The sequence below is a fragment of the Ranitomeya variabilis genome, chromosome 2 (genome assembly GCF_051348905.1).
Source record: "Ranitomeya variabilis isolate aRanVar5 chromosome 2, aRanVar5.hap1, whole genome shotgun sequence".
NCBI classification, from domain to species: domain Eukaryota; kingdom Metazoa; phylum Chordata; class Amphibia; order Anura; family Dendrobatidae; genus Ranitomeya; species Ranitomeya variabilis.
In genome coordinates this window covers 364,771,684-364,791,930 of record NC_135233.1, presented here as the reverse complement: position 1 = coordinate 364,791,930, position 20,247 = coordinate 364,771,684, and the positions used below count along the sequence as shown (strand labels likewise).

The window sequence follows — 20,247 nt, the reverse complement described above, 5'->3', positions numbered from 1 at the left end:
TAACTTATCCCTCCACCCATAATAAATATTCTGAAGGACGGCACAACAAGGCAATGTCGGATCTCATTTACCTGAGGTTGAAAATCATTTCCATACCACACACGATCTTTAATAAAAAGAGAAAAAAAAGACATCTTGCAATTTTCACACTGGGGCTCATACTTCCAGTCCTTCCAGTAAAAGTTTTCAGCAGTTTTCTTATCAGCAGAGGCAGGATTACAATGACAGATATGACCTCTATATACAGTAGATAACAAGATCCACCATTCACAATAGGTGATGTCACAGCTCACCTCCTCCTCCTGTACAATGACTGATACCTCTATATACAGTAGATAACACAGGATCCACCATTCACAGTAGGTGATATCACAGCTCACCTCCTCCTCCTGTACAATGACTGATAACATCTCTATATACAGTAGATAACACAGGATCCACCATTCACAATAGGTGATATCACAGCTCACCTCCTCCTCCTGTACAATGACAGATAACACCTCTATATACAGTAGATAACACAGGATCCACCATTCACAATAGGTGTTGTCACAGCTCACCTCCTCCTCCTGTACAATGACGGATAACACCTCTATATACAGTAGATAACACAGGATCCACCATTCACAATAGGTGATGTCACAGCTCACCTCCCCCTCCTCCTGTACAGTGACTGATAACACCTCTATATACAGTAGATAACACAGGATCCACCATACACAACAGGTGATGTCACAGCTCACCTCCTCCTCCTGTACAGTGACTGGCTATGTAATGAATGACACTTTCCCTGCACCTCTCTCACCAGACTGGGCTTTGTTATCGGTGGTGTGAATTCACACCATACTGATAGATAGGAACTGAAGCCAGGAGGATCGGCTCTCATCAGACCTTACACAGCTCCTGGTAATGCAGCGCATGCTGGTCGCCCACTTGCTGTCACATGACAGATACACACGGCCGATACACTGGTTATTCCAGATTACTAGTCTATAGATCCGTCACTCATAAAGTCACACCCCAGACGCAGGGCGACAGCGAAAGTCTGCCGAATATACACATCTGACGGTCACAGTACAGGGGAAAGCAATGAGACAGGGAAACGATCAGAGTTAGCAGCCATGTGCCGAGCCTAGTGGGCAAAGTAATGTCACAAGCGTTTATATCACTCTCACAGCACACAAAGGTTTCAGAAAAGAGCCCGAAGCATACTACAATCCTATCCATAGTCCCCGAGCTTCACATGTGCTTTCTGCAGAAGTTCCCAATATTTTTTTTTACATATACACACTATTAGAGCCTACGGTCATCCATGAAGGTACAACGAGAAATCCTCCTGAACCGCGGCAGGACGGCGCCCTTTACCTATTCAGCATTGCACGGCTTCCTAGTACTGAGCAGGGGTCTAAGGGGTAACGTTTCTCCTTATGGAGAGTGACATATCAGCTGGCTTGTCAAGGTAAGGAGGCTTATTCGCCGTGCAATGCTCCTCTGGGAATTTAAATATGCAAATTGCCTCTTCTGAGAAAAAGAGGACTTAACTCTATAGCACCACCTGTTGGAATCAATGCACGGCGAATAAGCCTCCTTACCTTGACAAGCCAGCTGATATGTCACTCTCCATAAGGGGAAACGTTACCCCTTAGACCCCAGTCCAGAGCCTCTCACCTAGCCAAATCAGTTCTCATGCTTCGCACTGACGAGGGCCAACAGCACGAAACACCGTGTCTGCGAATTGAGATACTGATTTGGCTTTTATCCTAAGTCATATTGCACAACTCGTTAGAGGGTTGATTGTGACTTGTAGGATCGCTACTTCCAACAGGTGGCGCTATAGAGTAAAGTCCTCTTTTTCTCAGAAGAGGCAATTTGCATAGTACTGAGCAGGACATGGAGGAAAGCCCCAGAAATATGGAGGCTTCGATTTCATGTTAAAAAAATAAAGTGCACGTGTGCCCGAGGCCCTGGTGATATTACTGCGCTCACTTCCTGATAAACACAAGCTGGAAGTTCAATCATCTCAGTGTGTTGTAATTTAATGGGAATGTCAGGAACTTTAACCCTCGGCCATGTGTTTACCGGGCACTGATGATTTTACTGTCTCTCTAAACATTACACAAGTGAAATTTATAAGTAAGACTAATAGGTTCTTAGATAACGGTAACAGTTCAATAGTCAGAGGCTGTGCCTATCCATAGGATAGCAGATAACTTGCTGATCTGTGAGGGTCTGGCCATGGGGTCCCTACCAACCCCAAGAAAGCGGTTCTGGAATGCTCCGCCTGACTACAAGCTCACTTCTTTCATTTTCTTTGTTATGGTCTTTCCAGCAGTGCCATAGAGAATAAACGTAGAAGAGGTGAGCATGCCTGGGCACCACTGCAACCAAGTAAGGCTCTGCAAAGCCCCGTTCTCAGGATAACTGGGTGTCCTAGTAGTCAGACCCCTTAGCTTATGAAGTTATTACCTATAGCACGGACAGGAGATAACTTACAAAGGGGGAATAATCTGAAAGGCACACCACGAATGCTGACCAATGAAAAAAAAAAAAAAACAGAATAAAAGCCAAACTAAAAACAGCATTGAAAAAAATCCACAACCCCCCAAACATTGTATATAGGATGTTTTACATTGTGCTACTGACGTTATAGAGATTTTCTCCTAACATATTTTCAGGAGCATCCAGCTCTCGATTCCTGCTTGCCGGTAATGAGCGTTCCTCATCACTGAGAGTTTGACCAGCGGTATGGTGAAACGTCAGAGGAGCACAGGAGTAATGACGCTGTTCGGATCTAGCAATCCAGTCGGCCTCAGAGCAGCGCCTACTAGGGTGATAGGAAACAACTTGTAAGCGCTGCACTTACAAAAAAAAAAAGGACCATTTTTTCGGCTTCAAAGAATTTTAGAACATTTCAAAAATAAAACCTCCATGTGAACACGTCTCAGTCTTGCATGGAGAGCACTTCATTTATTGTCTATGGGACTGCCAGAGACCACCAGAAAGTGTATTGTTCACACGTAGCATTTTTCCTGTGAGGGTGTGTTGAGGGGTGGACGCTGCGTTTTAGGGTATGTGCACACGTAGGTTGGATCTTTGAGGATTTTTCCGCACCTGTTTTTGTAAATCCGCAGGTAAACCGCACTGCGGATTTACTGTGGAATTACAGCTGATTTACCGAGGTTTTTTGTGCGGATTCCACCTGCAGATTCCTATTAAGGAGCAGATGTAAACCGCTGCGGAATCCGCACAAAGAATTGACATGTTGCGGAATAAACAACGCTACGTTTGCGCATTTTTTTCTCCGCAGCATGTGCACTGCAGATTTTGTTTTCCATGGTACTGTAAACTCAGGGAAAACTGCTGCAGATCCGCAGCGTGTGCACATAGCATTACTGTACCAGCAAAGTGAATGTGATTTTGAAATCTCACGCACACACTGCTTATTTTCTCCATGCGCAAGTGAACCATTAAATCAATCGTTCAGATCTGCAGCGTCAATTCTTTCACCCACTCTAATAAAAACAAAGGCAAAAACGCAAGTATTTTACGTAGTGTTTTTCTTGTAGAGAAAAAATGCTGCAAAAACAGTGTGTGTCAACATACTCTAACAGTGCTCGGCTCTATCCAGCGGTCCCATAGACAATGAATGGAGAGGCCGCTACTCCATTCTAACGGAGCTTCAGTGCCCAATTCTGGGGATCGGGGGGGAACTAACAGCACTACTTTTACTAATAGCAGGGGGAAGGCTACCAACACAACGCTCAGCACACCCACAAAGCCGGGAGTACATAAATGATATTATCACAAGGGTGGAGACGGCAGATAACAGGTTACAAGGCAGTCCCCGCTACGGCTCATCATAGGGAACCTTAGCTGCTCCCCGTCTGGTACCTCCAGGCGAGGTCGGATGGACCTGCGGCTGCTGTGAGAATACAGACAGAGCCCCCCACACTCCCCGCACAGCGGCTGCTCTCCTCCTAATTAGTAACTCATTACCCCAGACCAGCCATGCAGAACTGAGCAGCTCCCTCGCAGCCATGGACATTCATTACATGGAAAGCTCCATCCTGAGGGCTCCGTTCACACATGGAAGGTTTGTAGATTAAATCTTTCACGCTGAAGATCCCTTCCCTGCATGGTTTCCACAGCACGGGCATGGAGATCAATGCTAGAGACTGTGCACTGCTCCATCTACATGCCGCACGTCCACACTCAATGACCCTATAGTGATCGCCGAGACCCCACAGTTGGTAAGTATCAGTGATTGAGCTCCAGAACAGCTAGAGATGGCGGTCCCATCAATCATCAACTTCTCTCGAATATCCCCCATCCTCTGGAATTCCACGCCTCAACACGTCCAATTATCCACCACCCTCGGATCCTTCAGACGGAACCTGAAAACCCATCTCTTCAGAAAAGCCCACAGCCTGAATAACCAATCTGACGCCTCACCACCACCCAAGCTGCTGCCTCACCACCCGTCAGAACTGCCACCTCACCACCACCCAAGCTGCTGCCTCACCACCCGTCAGAACTGCCACCTCACCACCCGCCAGAGCTGCCGCCTCACCACCCGCCAGAGCTGCCGCTTCACCACCCGCCAGAGCTGCCGCCTCACCACCCGCCAGAGCTGCCGCCTCACCACCCGCCAGAGCTGCCGCCTCACCACCCGCCAGAGCTGCCGCCTCACCACCCGCCAGAGCTGCCGCCTCACCACCACCAGAGCTGCCGCACCCCCGACCTTCTGTCTCCTCCCCATTATCCTGTAGAATGTAAGTCCGCAAGGACAGGGTCCTCTCCCCTCTGTACAGTCTGTCATTGTAAACTTGTTGACTTTAAGTGATATCTATAACTCTGTACGTAACCCCTTTATCATGAACAGCACCATGGAATTAATGGTGCTATATAAATAAATAATAATAATCACCTAATCTGTGGACTGCTGCAGTCTGATAGGGCATGCTGGGAGTTGTAGTGAAGGTTGCAGACCATAACTCTAATAAGCCAGCATGTAATGTGTCCCCCAGGAAAACAAACTGTGCAATATATAGCCCCCCATAATACACCGCCCGCAGGCAGATGGGGACGCATTACTGGCTGTAGAAATGAAGGAGCCAGTGTCTTAAGTGCTTGGCTTCCCTCCTGTTACTACAGGGGCCCCCGATCCCACACCCAGAAACCTCCTTGGATCTTTTATTTATTTGGTTACACAGGGAAAATAGAAAGTGATTCAGCGGCACAGAACAATCTTCACACAGCGAGCAGCGCCGCTTCCTTCCTGAGGAGCGAGCCAGCGGCAAAACATGAGCTCAGCAGGATACACGGAGGCGTCCATGGACTGCGGCTCTGTGCGTCTCCCAGCCATCTGTACCCCAGAAACATCGCCCAAGACTCTGACTTTTGCCACTTGATAAGAATTGGTCACCTACTGGCTCCAATTGTGAAAAAAAGGTTTATGCTGGTGCATGATCAGAATTTGGGGATCGCCATCACACGCTAGGGCCGGTAGAGCCGCCGCCAGTCCACGCTCTGATGGATCGGCACAGATGAGCCCTAAATCAGTTCCCTAATTATCTACCAAAAATGCAAAAAAACACAAAAAAACCTGAAATTAATAAAGTGGCTATGAAATTTCCTATAAACAAGAACATGTTGCCAGTATGATCCGATTATTCAGGATCTCTCAATATGAGAACCGCCACAGCCACGTGCTCACCCTACAAAATCCTGGACCCGTCACAGCTAGTTAGGAATTAGGAGAATCTTACAGAAAATAAAAAATATTAATAGTAATAGAAGGACATAAAAAAAACCCGTCTGGACTATTGTAACTCTCTACTAATCAGCCTCCCTCTTACCAAACACTCCCCGCTCCAATCTGTCCTGAATGCTGCTGCCAGGATCATATTCCTCACCAACCGTTACACCGATGCCTCTACCTTGTGCCAGTCATTACACTGGCTACCCATCCACTCCAGAATCCAGTACAAAACTATTACCCTCATCCACAAAGCACTCCATGGCTCAGCACCACCCTACATCTCCTCTCTGGTCTCAGTCTACCACCCTACCCGTGCCCTCCGCTCCGCTAATGACCTCAGGTTAGCATCCTCAATAATCAGAACCTCCCACTCCCGTCTCCAAGACTTTACACGTGCTGCGCCGATTCTTTGGAATGCACTACCTAGGTTAATACGATTAATCCCCAATCCCCACAGTTTTAAGCGTGCCCTAAAAACGCATTTGTTCAGACTGGCCTACCACCTCAACGCATTAACCTAACTATCCCTGTGTGGCCTATTAAAAAAAAAACAAAAAAAAAAAACACATAACCAGGTTCCTTGCATCATGTTCTCATACACTTTATGCAGTTAATAGCACTCTGTGTCTGTACTGCTACATACTTAGGCTGTTAACTGGTTCATGCAGCTTTACATGAACACCCGATTCTTACACTATGGCTGGTCCAAATAACTAAAGCAATTGTTACCATCCACCTCTCGTGTCTCCCCTTTTCCTCATAGTTTGTAAGCTTGCGAGCAGGGCCCTCATTCCTCCTGGTATCGGTTTTGAACTGTGATTTCTGTTATGCTGTAATGTCTATTGTCTGTACAAGTCCCCTCTATAAGTTGTAAAGCGCTGCGGAATATGTTGGCGCTATATAAAAAAAAATTATTATTATTATTATTAAACTAAAAAAATAAAACTAAAAAAAAAAAAAAAATAATAATAAATAAAAAAAACAACAGCCATCTATATAATGATTAATCACTTGTGTCGTAAAAATCCTGATTTTACAAGATGGCAAAGATGTTGTTAATAAAGAGCGTAATAAACTTTTTGCAACTAGACACCTTCCTTCTTTGCAGACCACCTCTGGGTGGGGGTACTGAAATATTGCTCCTATAATAAAACGTTTGGTGCTTTTTTCCCTACTCTCTGCACTGATAGATGAGGATAGGACCACGACCGTACATGCTGCTCGGCGTGGCGGCATCTGCTCCGATTGCTGGCTTCCTTCCTTGCATGTGACGGTTGTCGTCTACCCCGGTGTAGTATTATATCCAGGTTATGGAGGCTACACGGCCGGTACGCCCCTCTCGGCATCATTAATAATACACAGACATGGGAGAACCTGCTCTGCATTAATAATTGGCTCCATTCAGAAAGTCATCCCCCGGTGGACACCAAAACCAGGGCAGTGCACCGGGCACGCCGGCGTGGGGGGAGGAGGGAGTGTAGCCTCCATCTTTAAGAGGACATGACCCCGGCAGATACTTGATCGCCTATTTAGCCAAGACTAGAACCCAAAAAAACTGATGGTCTTGACCAACAATGACCATGTCACTGGCAGCCCCAGGAGCGTGTGGTGCCACGGACACGATTTGCCCTGCCGGTAGCTCATCCACAGTCGTGTCCTCTCTCTACACTCTGTGAACCAGAGATGAGCAACCTCCAGCCGTTGTGAGAACTGTGGCTGTAAGGGAATGTTGAGAGTTGTAGTGTCACAACAGCTGGAACACTGAAGTTTGGGAAACGGAGAACACATTTCTAGGAACAGAAAAATTGTCCCCTCTGAATGGGGCTAAAAAGGGTCAATCAGGATCAACCTCCAGACACCCCATACAAGCAAAGGCCCACCAAGTATATGTTCTCTTTTGAGCGGGGGGTTAATAAGGCAAAGGAACGGTGTAACCCAATGCAGAGGAGACAACGGTCAGCCACTCTGCCGGGATTCACACGAAGCCCCCCGAGTGACGGACTGTCACCACCGTAGGACTTTCCTACACATGACAGACATCACTCTCCTCCGCAGGTGGCTCCGGTGTAACAATGGGTGAGGCACGATCGCACTAACGTCCGGGGCAGGGAACCCTCGACGTGACACTACACAATCCCCAACAGTCAGGACTCACCCTTGGCATCGCTCTGGGCTCCGGACACCATAGAGACCGAGGAGGAGAGGGCACCGGCTGCGGGAGAGAATTCCTGGAGCTGACTGATGGGAAGTTTCAGGCCCTCTCGCTGTCCCAGCCAGTTTCATGACGTGAAAGATCAGCTCCTCCCCTGCCCATGGGAGGAGGGAGGAGGAGAAGAAAAGACGGAGGGGTGCCAGGAGTGGTCGGGAACACAATGCACAGACATCAATACTGGAGAAGCCTCAAAACTCACACCAAGGACTGTACATACAGAGGGCATGTAAGGCTGGCACCGCCACTAGCCTGCAGCACCGCCACCGTCCTGTGGCACCACCACCATCCTGCGGCACCACCACCATCCTGCGGCACCACCACCAGCCTGCGGCACCACCACCAGCCTGCGGCACCACCACCAGCCTGAGGCAACGCCACCATCCTGTGGCACCGCCACAAGCCCTGTGGCACCGCCACTAGCTTGCAGCACCGCCACCAGCCCTGCGGTACCGCCACCATCCTGCGGCACCCCCACTACCCTGCGGCACCGCCACCATCCTGCGGCACCGCCACTAGCCTGAGGCACCGCCACCAGCCTGCGGCAACGCCACCAGCCCTGTGGCACCGCCACTAGCTTGCAGCACCGCCACCAGCCCTGCGGCACCGTCACCACCCTGCGGCACCGCCACCACCCTGCGGCACCGCCACTAGCTTGCAGCACCGCCACCAGCCCTGCGGTACCGCCACCAGCCTGCGGCACCGCCATCACCCTGCGGCACCGCCACCACCCTGCGGCACCGCCACCACCCTGCGGCACCGCCACCACCCTGCGGCACCGCCACCACCCTGCGGCACCGCCACTAGCTTGCTGCACCGCCACCAGCCTGAGGCACCGCCACCATCCTGCGGCACCGACACTAGCCCTGTGCACCGCCACTAGCTTGCAGCACCGCCACCAGTCCTGCGGTACCGCCACCAGCCTGAGGCACCGGGTTTCAGGATAAAATACCCAATAAAGAATATGTCTCACCTATCCAACACATTCAAGTACTTGTAATACATTCCTCAATGTGCAGAATTACGGACAAAGTGCAAGTTTGTAATAAACGGTGACCCCTTCCCATAAGGTAGAGGGTCTGCAGAGGAGCTATTAGGGGCCAAAACATCGCACGATGCCCAGGTATGAGCAGTACCTATTCTATAACATAGGCGTCCTTGGATCCAGACGTCCAGGACTTGCTCTAGTAAATCCCCATCGCTGCACCCCAGTAACACCCTCAATACTTGGACGCAGCATTGGACTGGGGTCGTTCCTTGTGCACCGGCCGTGTGAAATCCTGAACTTTCTCACCGGCATATTCTGGCACAGAAGTGTCACCTAGCCTTCTAGAAATACAGGCGGAGCGAGTTTTGTCTGGCACAAGAGACGCTCGGAGGTGCTGGTGGCGGGGGTTAATGACAAGGTGTGTTGTGCACATGTTAATGTATATCAGCTTTCACTGCTTGTACACACACTAAGTATTAATAATGAGAGGCGGCGAGCTCCTGGGCACTGTGACCCGGCTCATCTGGCTGCTCACAAGCCGCACGGCCTGGGATTACCGTGTATCACCTTTTATCACAAAACTGATCCAAGACTCTGCTCTCATCACATTTTAGGTGGTCGTCCATTATCAGAAAACTGAAAAAAAATATATAATTATTTGGCTGAGGGCGACATCGCTGCAGACAATCAGTGAGCTTTGCGGCTCTGCTTATGTAAGCTGCACAAGCTGCTCGTAGCTACTGATCTCAGCGACAGGCGGCAGCGTTGTCCGTATGAAGTCACCACTGCAGCCAATGAATGAAAATCGAGGTAGGAACGGAAACTCAGCGCTGGACAATGGGAGTTTTTTTTTTTTTTTTTTTAATTGGGGGGGGGGGTATCTACCCACAAAAATGAGACCATCTACAAGCAACATGTACAAAGAACTCCTATTAATTGATCGGTGTAATACTCCGGTCCACCTACGGAGGCGCTGCATAAACTCACTGCCTCTTACGCCCATAGGTGGTGCCAGCCTTGATCAGCTCACTCTGGGCTACTTCTAAGCTGACAACTCCTTTACCCTTTTTCCAAAGTAAAGGTGTCCACAATCTCACTAAGTATGGGTACAGCAGTGTTCTGGGGGCCCAAAATCACCGGTATGGGAAACCAGAACACACAAGGCGTCTGTTGGATTCATCTTCAGACTGTACCTAAGACTGAAAACATTACAACCAAATCTGACCAGGATCAAACTAGGATGGGAACATGCAAAAATAAAAACTCCCTGGAGGTGATGACAGCCAGGAAACAGCTTAGAATAATTCTGCAGAGGGAGGTGTGAAGGGTCGCAGATGAAAAGCAGGAGATAGTTTCATGACCAAGAGGTCAGAAGTCTTGACCTCCACGTGACTGCAGAGTCTCCAGAAGAAACAGACTCATGAACGTGGACATTGTCTGCAGGGAGCTTCCCACTTTATCCACATACTCCGATGCACAGCTACCAATGAGATTATTAATGGCCGTCGGAAAAATGTTCTGCAGCGCTGAATGTACTTGGGAAATCATCAAGATCCGTCGCTGGCAGCTTCCTTTGCAATTGCTGACCACTAGCGACCCAGATGTCCTTGATGGGAGACAAGTCCAAAGACGCTGCAGCCATGGTAGCATGTTTAGGTCGCAGCCTGCTCACAGTAACACAAGCAACATGAAGCCTGGTGTTGCCGTGTTGAAAAACGGCTCCTGGGACACTTTGGAGAAATGGCTGCACAACTGGTTATACCATGAAATTAATGTAATGCAGGGATGTTAGTGTACCTGGAACAGAGACTATAGGGGTCCGCCTACCAGACATTATGCCACCCAGCACCATGATCTCCAGGAGTAGGACGGGTGCAACGTTCCCTTATGAAGGCCTCCTCATGATGGTGCCTTCATGGTCTTCTGACGGAAACCAGAAGTTTATCCTCTTAAGTGATGGTCCAACAATAGCTGGAGATTAGAGAGGTGTGGACCTCAACTTAAAAGTTTGGGGTTCGTACCAGACAGCTAGTATCCGGTGCTACGCGCCATACACGGACTACTTCTGGAAGTCCTCTGTGATGTTTGGAGTTCCAGGGAAAGTCCTTTGAGGGAGTGAATGAGTGAGAATATTTTACAGAACAAAAGTTCGGGTCCCCATTGTTTTCAATGTGGTTTGGGTTCTGGATCAAGTCCAGGTACAGCTCTAGTGCCTGAACCGTACTATGGAATAAAGTTTGGGTCTGGTACCTGAACCCCAAATTCCATGGGTGGATGATCACTGCTGGAGATTAGTCTGGAGACCATGTGCTGCCACGGTCTGCAGCGTCTCTGGACCAGTCTCCCCTTTCTATTGATGGCATGCACAGCCCATAGTCACTGATGCCAATGACGGGCAACAGCGGACACATGACGCATGGATGGGACGTCACCACTTACAGTATCAGAGTCATGGTGGATCAAAGAGGTAAGTAATGCTTCATTATTTGGAGCGTTCCCTGCGCCATGCCCAACTTTGGAAAAAAAAAAACTTTCAAAGAGGGGCTACATTATTCGATATGGACATCATGGGGGGCCATAACAATGCTTTGCTATGCCCGAGGAACCCCAACAACCTATGCTGTGGATCCTCGCAGCGAGCAACAGCTGTGCCTGTGGCCGGCGTAAGCCATACACAAAGCTTGCCCTGTGCACATGGCAGGACATACTGCGGGAGGCCATGTACAGATTCTTAAGACGTGCTCGGGGTGAAGGGGTTACTGACAAGGGGGATGGGACAGCTATGTGAGGAATGTAGGAGACATGGAGACCATCTCCAGGCTGCCCCCCCTGAGTATCCAGACACATGCCTGGGTCTAGTGGGTAGTAAAGTAACATGATCACTACAAATGACTATTCAGATTACTGCCCCGCTGATGCCAATGGATCCTGCTCCTTCCTGCGGTGGCGGCGGCATCCTGCGTGTAATAATAACCGTGTGTGACATGAACGGGGAGCGTCCGTCCTGGTAAGCGCCCGTGCCACTAAGCATTATGCTGTGCCCTGCATGTACAATATGGGCACGGCGAGTGAGTGCCAGCGTGGCATTATCCTTACACTTGTTACCAGAGACAGCTGTGACTTACAGTACACAACCACCAGCGAGACACATGCTGGGGGGGGAAAACAGGCGATCAGACCGCAGAAAGCTCTGCAATCCAAATAATGCGAATGATGGGAGTTATCAGCGCCCAGGAATGGCACCTGGACAGCATCCAATGCACCAGCCACCCCCGCCCGGCCGGTGCCTGTCCTCTGCCTTCCACCTACAGCTGTGATATAGGCCCCATTACATACTGACGGGAACCATTTGTCTTATGTCTCTATTACTGCAGTGCTTCCCTGTCCATCCTGAGCCACCTGCTTCATGAATAGAATGATGCATTCTCCGCCATTATTGGTGGGGGGTCCGATCGCGGAGGCCTTCTCCGATCACAAGAACAGGGGTGGCTAGAGTGCTCGTATGACCACTGCTCCATTCACGGTCTATAGGGCTGGTGGTCCCTACTGCGCCATTTACATGAGGACGCGGTGATGGGTGGGGGGGCTCAGCAGCCGGACCCCACGCCATCAGCCCTATCCTACAGATATAGATACTTAATAAATGTTTCTGGGAGCATCTCCCCATCTTATACACTGATGGAATATTGCTAGGATTTGCCACCACTTTATGATGGTGGGGGTCCAACTTCTAGGACCACCACTAATCAGGAGAATTACTAGCATAGTGGTGCTACAATGGTCACCCCTTTCTCAGGACTGTGGCCCTCTGATCATACAGGGATTGAATGTCCTTGCACTCAGGATGGGAGCGCCCCTCTAACTCTGAATGCTCCCTGCTTGTGGCCTATAGGTGCTCAGCTCCCCTGGCGTCTAAATACAGCGCCGCAGGCTCCTATACGGTCTGTCCGGCACAGTATAGTGCGCCCCTGTAGGCTGGGAGGCTCAGCGCTCCCTGGCAGCCTCAGTGATGTTCAGCCGGGCAGAATGAAGGCCACAGACACATAGGAGCGTCCCACATGATTCATTAGCACCAGCACATCGTGTTACATAATATCTAAATTACATTTCTACTTTGTGCTCCTTCTAGTGGGCAATTAGATTTGGATAATTACAAGCCTCACACAATACATTCGAAGACAAGAAAGAAATTTTTGGAAATGGGGAAACAACTAAATAATTTAAGCAAAGTTTCATATAAGGAGTATGCAGAGCTTGGTAAGGGGGAGGAGGGCAAGGGTCTTTCCCCAGAGCCTCCAGAACTAGGGAGGGGAGAGGACCTCTCCACAGAGCCTCCAGAACTAGGGTGGTGGGGTGGGGAGAGGACCGATCCCCAGAGTCTCTAGAACTAGGATGGAGCGGAGCAGGGGCCTCTCCCCAGAATCTCCAGAACTAGGGTGGTGGTGGGGTGGAGCAGCCCCCTTTCACCAGAGCCTCCAGAACTAGGGTGGTGGGGTGGGAAGAGGACCTCTCCTCAGAGTCTCCAGAACTAGGGTGGTGGGGTGGAGCAAGGGCCTCTCTCCCCAGAGTCTCCAGAACTAGGGTGGTGGTGTGGAGAAGGGCCTCTCCCCAGAATCTCCAGAACTAGGGTGGTGGGGTTGTAAGAGGACCTATCCCCAGAATCTCCAGAACTAGGGTGGTGAGGTCGAGCTGGGGCCTACCCCAGAGTCTCCAGAACTAGGGTGGTGAGGTGGTGAAGAGGCATCTCCCCAGAGTCTCCAGTACTAGGGTGGTGGGGTTGAGCAGGGGTCTCTCCCAAGAGTCTCCAGAACTAGGGTGGTGTGGTGGAGCAGGGGCCTCACTCCAGAACCCTAGGGTGGTGAGAGGGCCTATCCCCAGAACCAGGGTAGAGGGGGTGAAGTGGTGACCTCTCCCCAGAGTCTCCAGCTCTAGGGTAGTGGGGGGCGAGGCAAGGGCCTCTCCCCAGAACTAGGGAGGGGAGAGGACATCTCCCCAGAGTCTCCAGAACTAGGTTGGTGGGGTGGAGCAGGGGCCTCTCCCCAGAGTCTCCAGAACTAGGTTGGTGGGGTGGAGCAGGGGCCTCTCCCCAGAGTCTCCAGAACTAGGTTGGTGGGGTGGAGCAGGGGCCTCTCCCCAGAGTCTCCAGAACTAGGTTGGTGGGGTGGAGCAGGGGCCTCTCCTCAGAGTCTCCAGAACTAGGTTGGTGGGGTGGAGCAGGGGCCTCTCCCCAGAGTCTCCAGAACTAGGTTGGTGGGGTGGAGCAGGGGCCTCTCCCCAGAGTCTCCAGAACTAAATTGGTGGGGTGGAGCAGGGGCCTCTCCCCAGAGTCTCCAGAACTAGGTTGGTGGGGTGGAGCAGGGGCCTCTCCCCAGAGTCTCCAGAACTAGGGTGGTGGGGCGGAGCAGGGGACTCTCCCCAGAATCTCCAGAACTAGGGTGGTGGGGCAAAGCAGGGACCTCTCTCTATAGTCTCCAGAACTAGGTTGGTGGGGTGGAGCAGGGGACTCTCCCCAGAATCTCCAGAACTAGGTTGGTGGGGTGGAGCAGGGGACTCTCCCAAGAATCTTCAGAACTAGGGTGGTGCGGCGGAGCAGGGGCCTCTCCACAGAGTCTCCAGAACTAGGGTGGTGGGGCGGAGCAGGGGCTTCTCCCCAGAATCTCCAGAACTAGGGTGGTGGGGCAGAGCAGGGGCTTCTCCCCAGAATCTCCAGAACTAGGGTGGTGGGGCGGAGCAGGGGCCTCTCCCCAGAACCAGGGTAGAGGGGGTGAAGTGGGGACTTCTTCCCAGATCTAGAGTAGTGGGGGTGGGCGGGGAGAGGGCCTTTCCCCAGACTCTACAGAGATGGGGGGTCGGGGACAGGACGTCTCCACAGCAATATTCCCACCACAGCGCATGCAGATATTGCTCATAGTGATCTGCAGATACATATGATTGAGGAGTAGGGTTTTGACTGCTGTGATTCTTGCTTAATACCAACCTTCTACAATACCATGCTGAGAACTGTAGTTCCCATTCTGCTGGGGACATGCCTTCTGTATGAAGATGAAGCCATCAGCGGCAGACGGAGGAGCTCTAGTAATGACGGGTGTGGAGGAGGATGCACTTGTTCCTGCAGCAGGTCACAGCTTGTCTGGTAGGGAAGGTGGATGACTGCTCACAGCGAAACACCTGTCTCATCCTGTCACTCAGCGCTGTCTGACTGCACCTGGACAGCAGGGGGCACCATTTCACGACATTACATAACTACAGCCATGCGACAACTCACTTTCTGATCAAGTACAGCACACGATAATGCTTCCCGGGCTGCAGCAGAAAGCACCGGGGTCTAAGTGACGATTTGGCAGCTAAATCCACATAAACCATAAACATGAAAGCCCCGGCACATTGTCCTATTCACAGCACCGCACCCAATCCTTAAAGCAGCCGTCCTGTGCCAGTGGCAGAGCTGCCACACCTTTGTCCTACCAGCGATTATTGCTGTAACCCTTCCCCGTCCAGGGTCAGTAAGTCACTGGGCAGAACAGGAATGTCCATAAGAAGCGAGAGGAAATAACAGCGAGGAGACGCGCCCAGCGCAGAGGCGCAGCACAATAGTGCAACACAGGCGGGAAGTTCATTGCTCCTGGTGAAAGTGCAACGATCCGCACAAGTATTACCTTAAATAATAAACATTTATTATGTGTTGTCAATAATCCAGAATGATAAATCATCTATATACGCTAAGGCTTCCCATTACTGTGGGCGACGCTGATGACATATCTCATCGGGATATTCTTATCTTCTGATGCTATACTTTATAGTTACCATGTGTCAGCACTTTATGGTCAGTGGTGGTCGATGCCCTGAGAAAGAAGGGGCGCAGCGTTATTTTACAGCTTCTTCCTGCAGACGGCTCTCGATCCCCAAATGCCATGGTGGGGGAGAAGGCTCTCGATCCCCAAGGGTCGGGGGGCTATGGTGCCAATGCTATGTGCATGCATTTAGCATTTGTAGCATATTTTTCTGCTACAAAAACCAGTGTTGGCAGGAAAAATGCAACATAAAATAAGGGCATTTTGGTGCATTTGTTAGTCAATTGAATAGGTGAAATATTCTGCAAAAAAAAAAAAAAAACACTAAAAGAACTGACGCTGCAGATCTGAAAAACACAGGAGGTTGAAATTTGCAAAAAAACAAAAACAAAAAAACAGCGTGTTCATGCCATTTCAGAAATCTAATTCACTTTGGTACGAATTTTCCATGGCAAAAACCCAAAGTGTGAGCAAGCCCTTATTCGGACTCTTCATAGAGTAAGTCGGTAATAAAAGGGTTAATGCCAACACTAGCAGGAGCTGGGTGATAACTATGCGGGCTCTGAAATACTGGAATTGTGACCCATAAATAGAACAGACCTTGTAGTGTGGCAGAAATGTACACAGACCTCATAGATCCGGCTCTGAAACCCACAGCCAGTGAGGGAGCGGTCCGTTATCAGTGCGCACTGAGGGTCTCATGTCACAGCTGGGGGACAGGCCGGACCCTTCTCAGTTTAACACCAGCAGGTGTGACATTGTTGTGCAGGATAAGTCACACAGAGGAGTAGTGAAGGGGTCTAAAAGTTTGCACTTTACTTCTTTTCTGTGCCTCTTATCCCCCTTTAATATGGAAGCCCCCACAGTGATCAAGCTCAGGGCTCTTTTTTTGCTGGATTCTGCTGCGGATTTCACCATGTGCATTGAAAACTCTGCAAGAAAAGCAAAACCCAATCCGTGTCTGCATCGCAATCTGGATACACTGCAGCAGAAATATACACCTCACGTCATTCTCCACAGCCACGGTGTTAGTAATCTACCTTTAATGGTAGGCACTGGCCAAGTCTCAGGGTCGGGGCCACCATCACGGCATTCCTGCCCTTACTGGCGTATGAGGCCCGGTGAGCAGAGGGAGCCCGCAGCAGGACCCCTCTCTTCTGCTCACCGGGCCCCAGCGGTACGATCCTGACACTTCAGTAACTGATCGTGTGCCCTCAGAGGTACGATCAGCTAAAATCTGTTGCCGTGCGGGAGATGCCACTATGGGAATACTACCATGGGGTGCGTTATACCGCTATTGGGGTGCAACTTCACCTACAGACGTTACCACTGTGTTACCTGTACACTGACATTATATACAGTATATTATATACAGAGCTCCTGTGTATAATGTCACCAGCGATCACTGTATTACCTATACACTGACACTATATACAGAGCTCCTGTGCATAATGTCACTGGTGATCACTGTATTACCTGTACACTACATACAGAGCTTCTGTGTATAATGTCATTGGTGGTCACTGTATATTACCTGTACACTGACACTATATACAGAGCTCCTGTGTATAGTATCATTGGTGATCACTATATTACCTGTAAATTATACACTATATACAGAGCTCCTGTGCATAATGTCACTGGTGATCACTGTATTTCCTGTACACTGACACTATATACAGAGCTCCTGTGTATAATGTCACTGGTGATCACTGTATTACCTGTACACTACATACAGAGCTTCTGTGTATAATGTTACTGGTGATCACTGTATTACTTGTACACTATATACAGAGCTCCTGTGTATAATGTCACTGGTGATCACTGTATACCTGTACACTGACACTAAACACTGTGTACTATAAACAAAGCTCCTGTGTATAATGGCGCTTATGGTAAACTTGTATGGCTATGTATGTGATCCGGTGTTAGATGGGAACTGATAATCTGTGGTTGGTGAGGACGTGGCGCAGAAGTGGAGTTTTTCTATGAGTGAGCAGTGGGACTGTAAAAGGTTTGAGGGTTGAAGGCGGAGTTTCAAGGGGGCCCGAAAATTTTGTCAGTATGGGGCCCCGAAGTTCCTGGTGGCAGCCCTGCTCACGATAGATGGGGTCTTAGTGACCAGATGCCAACTGTTCAGTTTTACTGACATGTTACAGAGGTCGTCATTCAAAAAGGTCGTATTTTAGGACCATCCCGCATCATAGCGGGGATTCTGCTCATAAAAAAAGAAGACATGCTTCAGCTCCATCATTCCAACATTGCCCATTTTGCAATAGAATGGACTTCAGATTTTCTACCCATAATGCACTGCAAGGAGGATTAACACCCCTGGCACCAGGACTGGCATCTTCACATGTATAAGTAGGTAAACTATGCCTGCAGTCAGATTCCGGGACAGCGGCACCGAGGGAGCCATTCTAACCCGGGCCTGCACTGCAGTTATCCACTGCATATACACAGATTTTGTATGTCCTGCGTGTATGGAGGCGGCCTGCGCAGCCAGCAGAGTGTTAATTGCTCCAATCAGAGCACGTTAACCTCTTACACGCCGCTGTCAATAATGATAGCGGCACTTAGGTTGGAAATAGCGTCTATTTAAAAATTCATCTCCCCACATGCTTGCGCTTTCCCAATGGCAGGGTCACAGCAACTGGGAGCTTAGTGAAGGCCCTCGTCTCTGCCACGCTTGCCTCTCACTGGGCTCCTCCATAGCAGCTCCCCTTCTCCCAATACAGAAATGTAAATAAAAAAATGGAACTGTCGTGCGCTGTAAGTTCAGACTAATAAAATATCCCAATTTCTGTCTCGGTGAATATTTAAAAAAAAAAAAAAAGTTTACTGTCACTTTGCCTCCTCCCTCCCCTCCAAAAAAAAATAATAAAAAGATCAATAAGCCAGAACCACCCCAAACATGGTGCCAGTAACCACAGCTCAGGCTGCACAGCACACACCACCGGAACATGGAAGAATGGTATTTCTTGGAATGTGAGGAAGAAGAAATATGAAGGTGAAGAGGAGGCAGACGCCGCGCACCGCCCCCGGGGGAGGCAGACGCCCGCGCACCGCCCCCGGGGGAGGCAGACGCCCGCGCACCGCCCCCGGGGGAGGCAGACGCCCGCGCACCGCCCCCGGGGGAGGCAGACGCCCGCGCACCGCCCCCGGGGGAGGCAGACGCCCGCGCACCGCCCCCGGGGGAGGCAGACGCCCGCGCACCGCCCCCGGGGGAGGCAGACGCCCGCGCACCGCCCCCGGGGGAGGCAGACGCCCGCGCAGCGCCCCCGGGGGAGGCAGACGCCCGCGCAGCGCCCCGGGGGAGGCAGACGCCCGCGCACCGCCCCCGGGGGAGGCAGACGCCCGCGCAGCGCCCCCGGGGGAGGCAGACGCCCGCGCAGCGCCCCCGGGGGAGGCAGACGCCCGCGCAGCGCCCCGGAGGAGGCAGACGCCCGCGCAGCGCCCCGGAGGAGGCAGATGCCCGCGCAGCGCCCCGGAGGAGGCAGACGCCCGCGCACCGCCCCGGGGGAGGCAGACGCCCGCGCACCGCCCCGGGGGAGGCAGACGCCCGCGCACCGCCCCGGAGGAGGCAGACGCCCGCGCACCGCCCCGGAGGAGGCAGACGCCCGCGCACCGCCCCGGAGGAGGCAGACGCTCGCGCACCGCCCCGGAGGAGGCAGACGCCCGCGCACCGCCCCGGAGGAGGCAGACGCCCGCGCACCGCCCCGGGGGAGGCAGACGCCCGCGCACCGCCCCGGAGGAGGCAGACGCCCGCGCACCGCCCCGGAGGAGGCAGACGCCCGCGCACCGCCCCGGAGGAGGCAGACGCCCGCGCACCGCCCCGGAGGAGGCAGACGCCCGCGCACCGCCCCGGAGGAGGCAGACGCCCGCGCACCGCCCCGGAGGAGGCAGACGCCCGCGCACCGCCCCGGAGGAGACGACCCACCAGTAATGGTGCAGAGCTGGGTCCCACCTCCAGGGGGCAGCAGAGCAGTCAGGAGCCCTCACACCCCGGATTTCGGGGCACTTACAGTTTCCCCCACCGTCACGACGCCCTGTAACCGGCGCACACCTCTCTCACTGACAGCAGATACACTCTCAATCAAATCGGGCGATTAATATCGCACACTTCACAAGTCTGCATACATAGTAACGACTGAACCAGGGATTACTGTAAAGCCCCCAACAAAGTACTTTGTATATGCCCCCGCCACCTTCTCCATCCTTACCGGGAGCCCAGGCTCTCCTCCCCTCACTGTCCTCCGGCCCCAGGCGCCATGTTGTCCTACGGGCTTCTACATCCGGGGACTCCTGGCTCCCACAGCGCCTGCTGCCCAGCAACGCCGTACGCCGTCAACTGCTCCGCCTACTGAATGCAAAGGCGCGTTCTCATTGGTGGGAACAGCTGTCACTCTGCATACTGGCGCTCCTTGATTGGGTGGCCTGACCACTGTCAGTCATGTAGATGGAGCCTGCTGATTGGCTAAGGGAGGATTCCTACCTC

General features: G+C 51.5%; 1 protein-coding gene across 2 annotated transcripts in view; it reads right to left on the bottom strand.

Annotated features, from left to right (window-relative positions):
• The window catches only part of PAK4 (p21 (RAC1) activated kinase 4), a 35,790-nt gene extending 15,683 nt beyond the window's left edge, over nt 1–20,107 (bottom strand). The window contains exon 1 of one of the 2 annotated variants that reach the window (XM_077285816.1): nt 19,973–20,107. Coding sequence is in view for 1 of the 2 variants with exons in the window: in XM_077285815.1 (XP_077141930.1) it covers nt 7,917–7,947 (31 nt within the window). In the remaining variant the exon portion in view is untranslated. Of the gene's footprint in view, nt 1–7,916; nt 8,058–19,972 lie in introns of those variants that run through there. The other variant, XM_077285815.1, reaches the window with a different exon arrangement.
• Between the last annotated feature and the right edge of the window lie 140 nt (nt 20,108–20,247).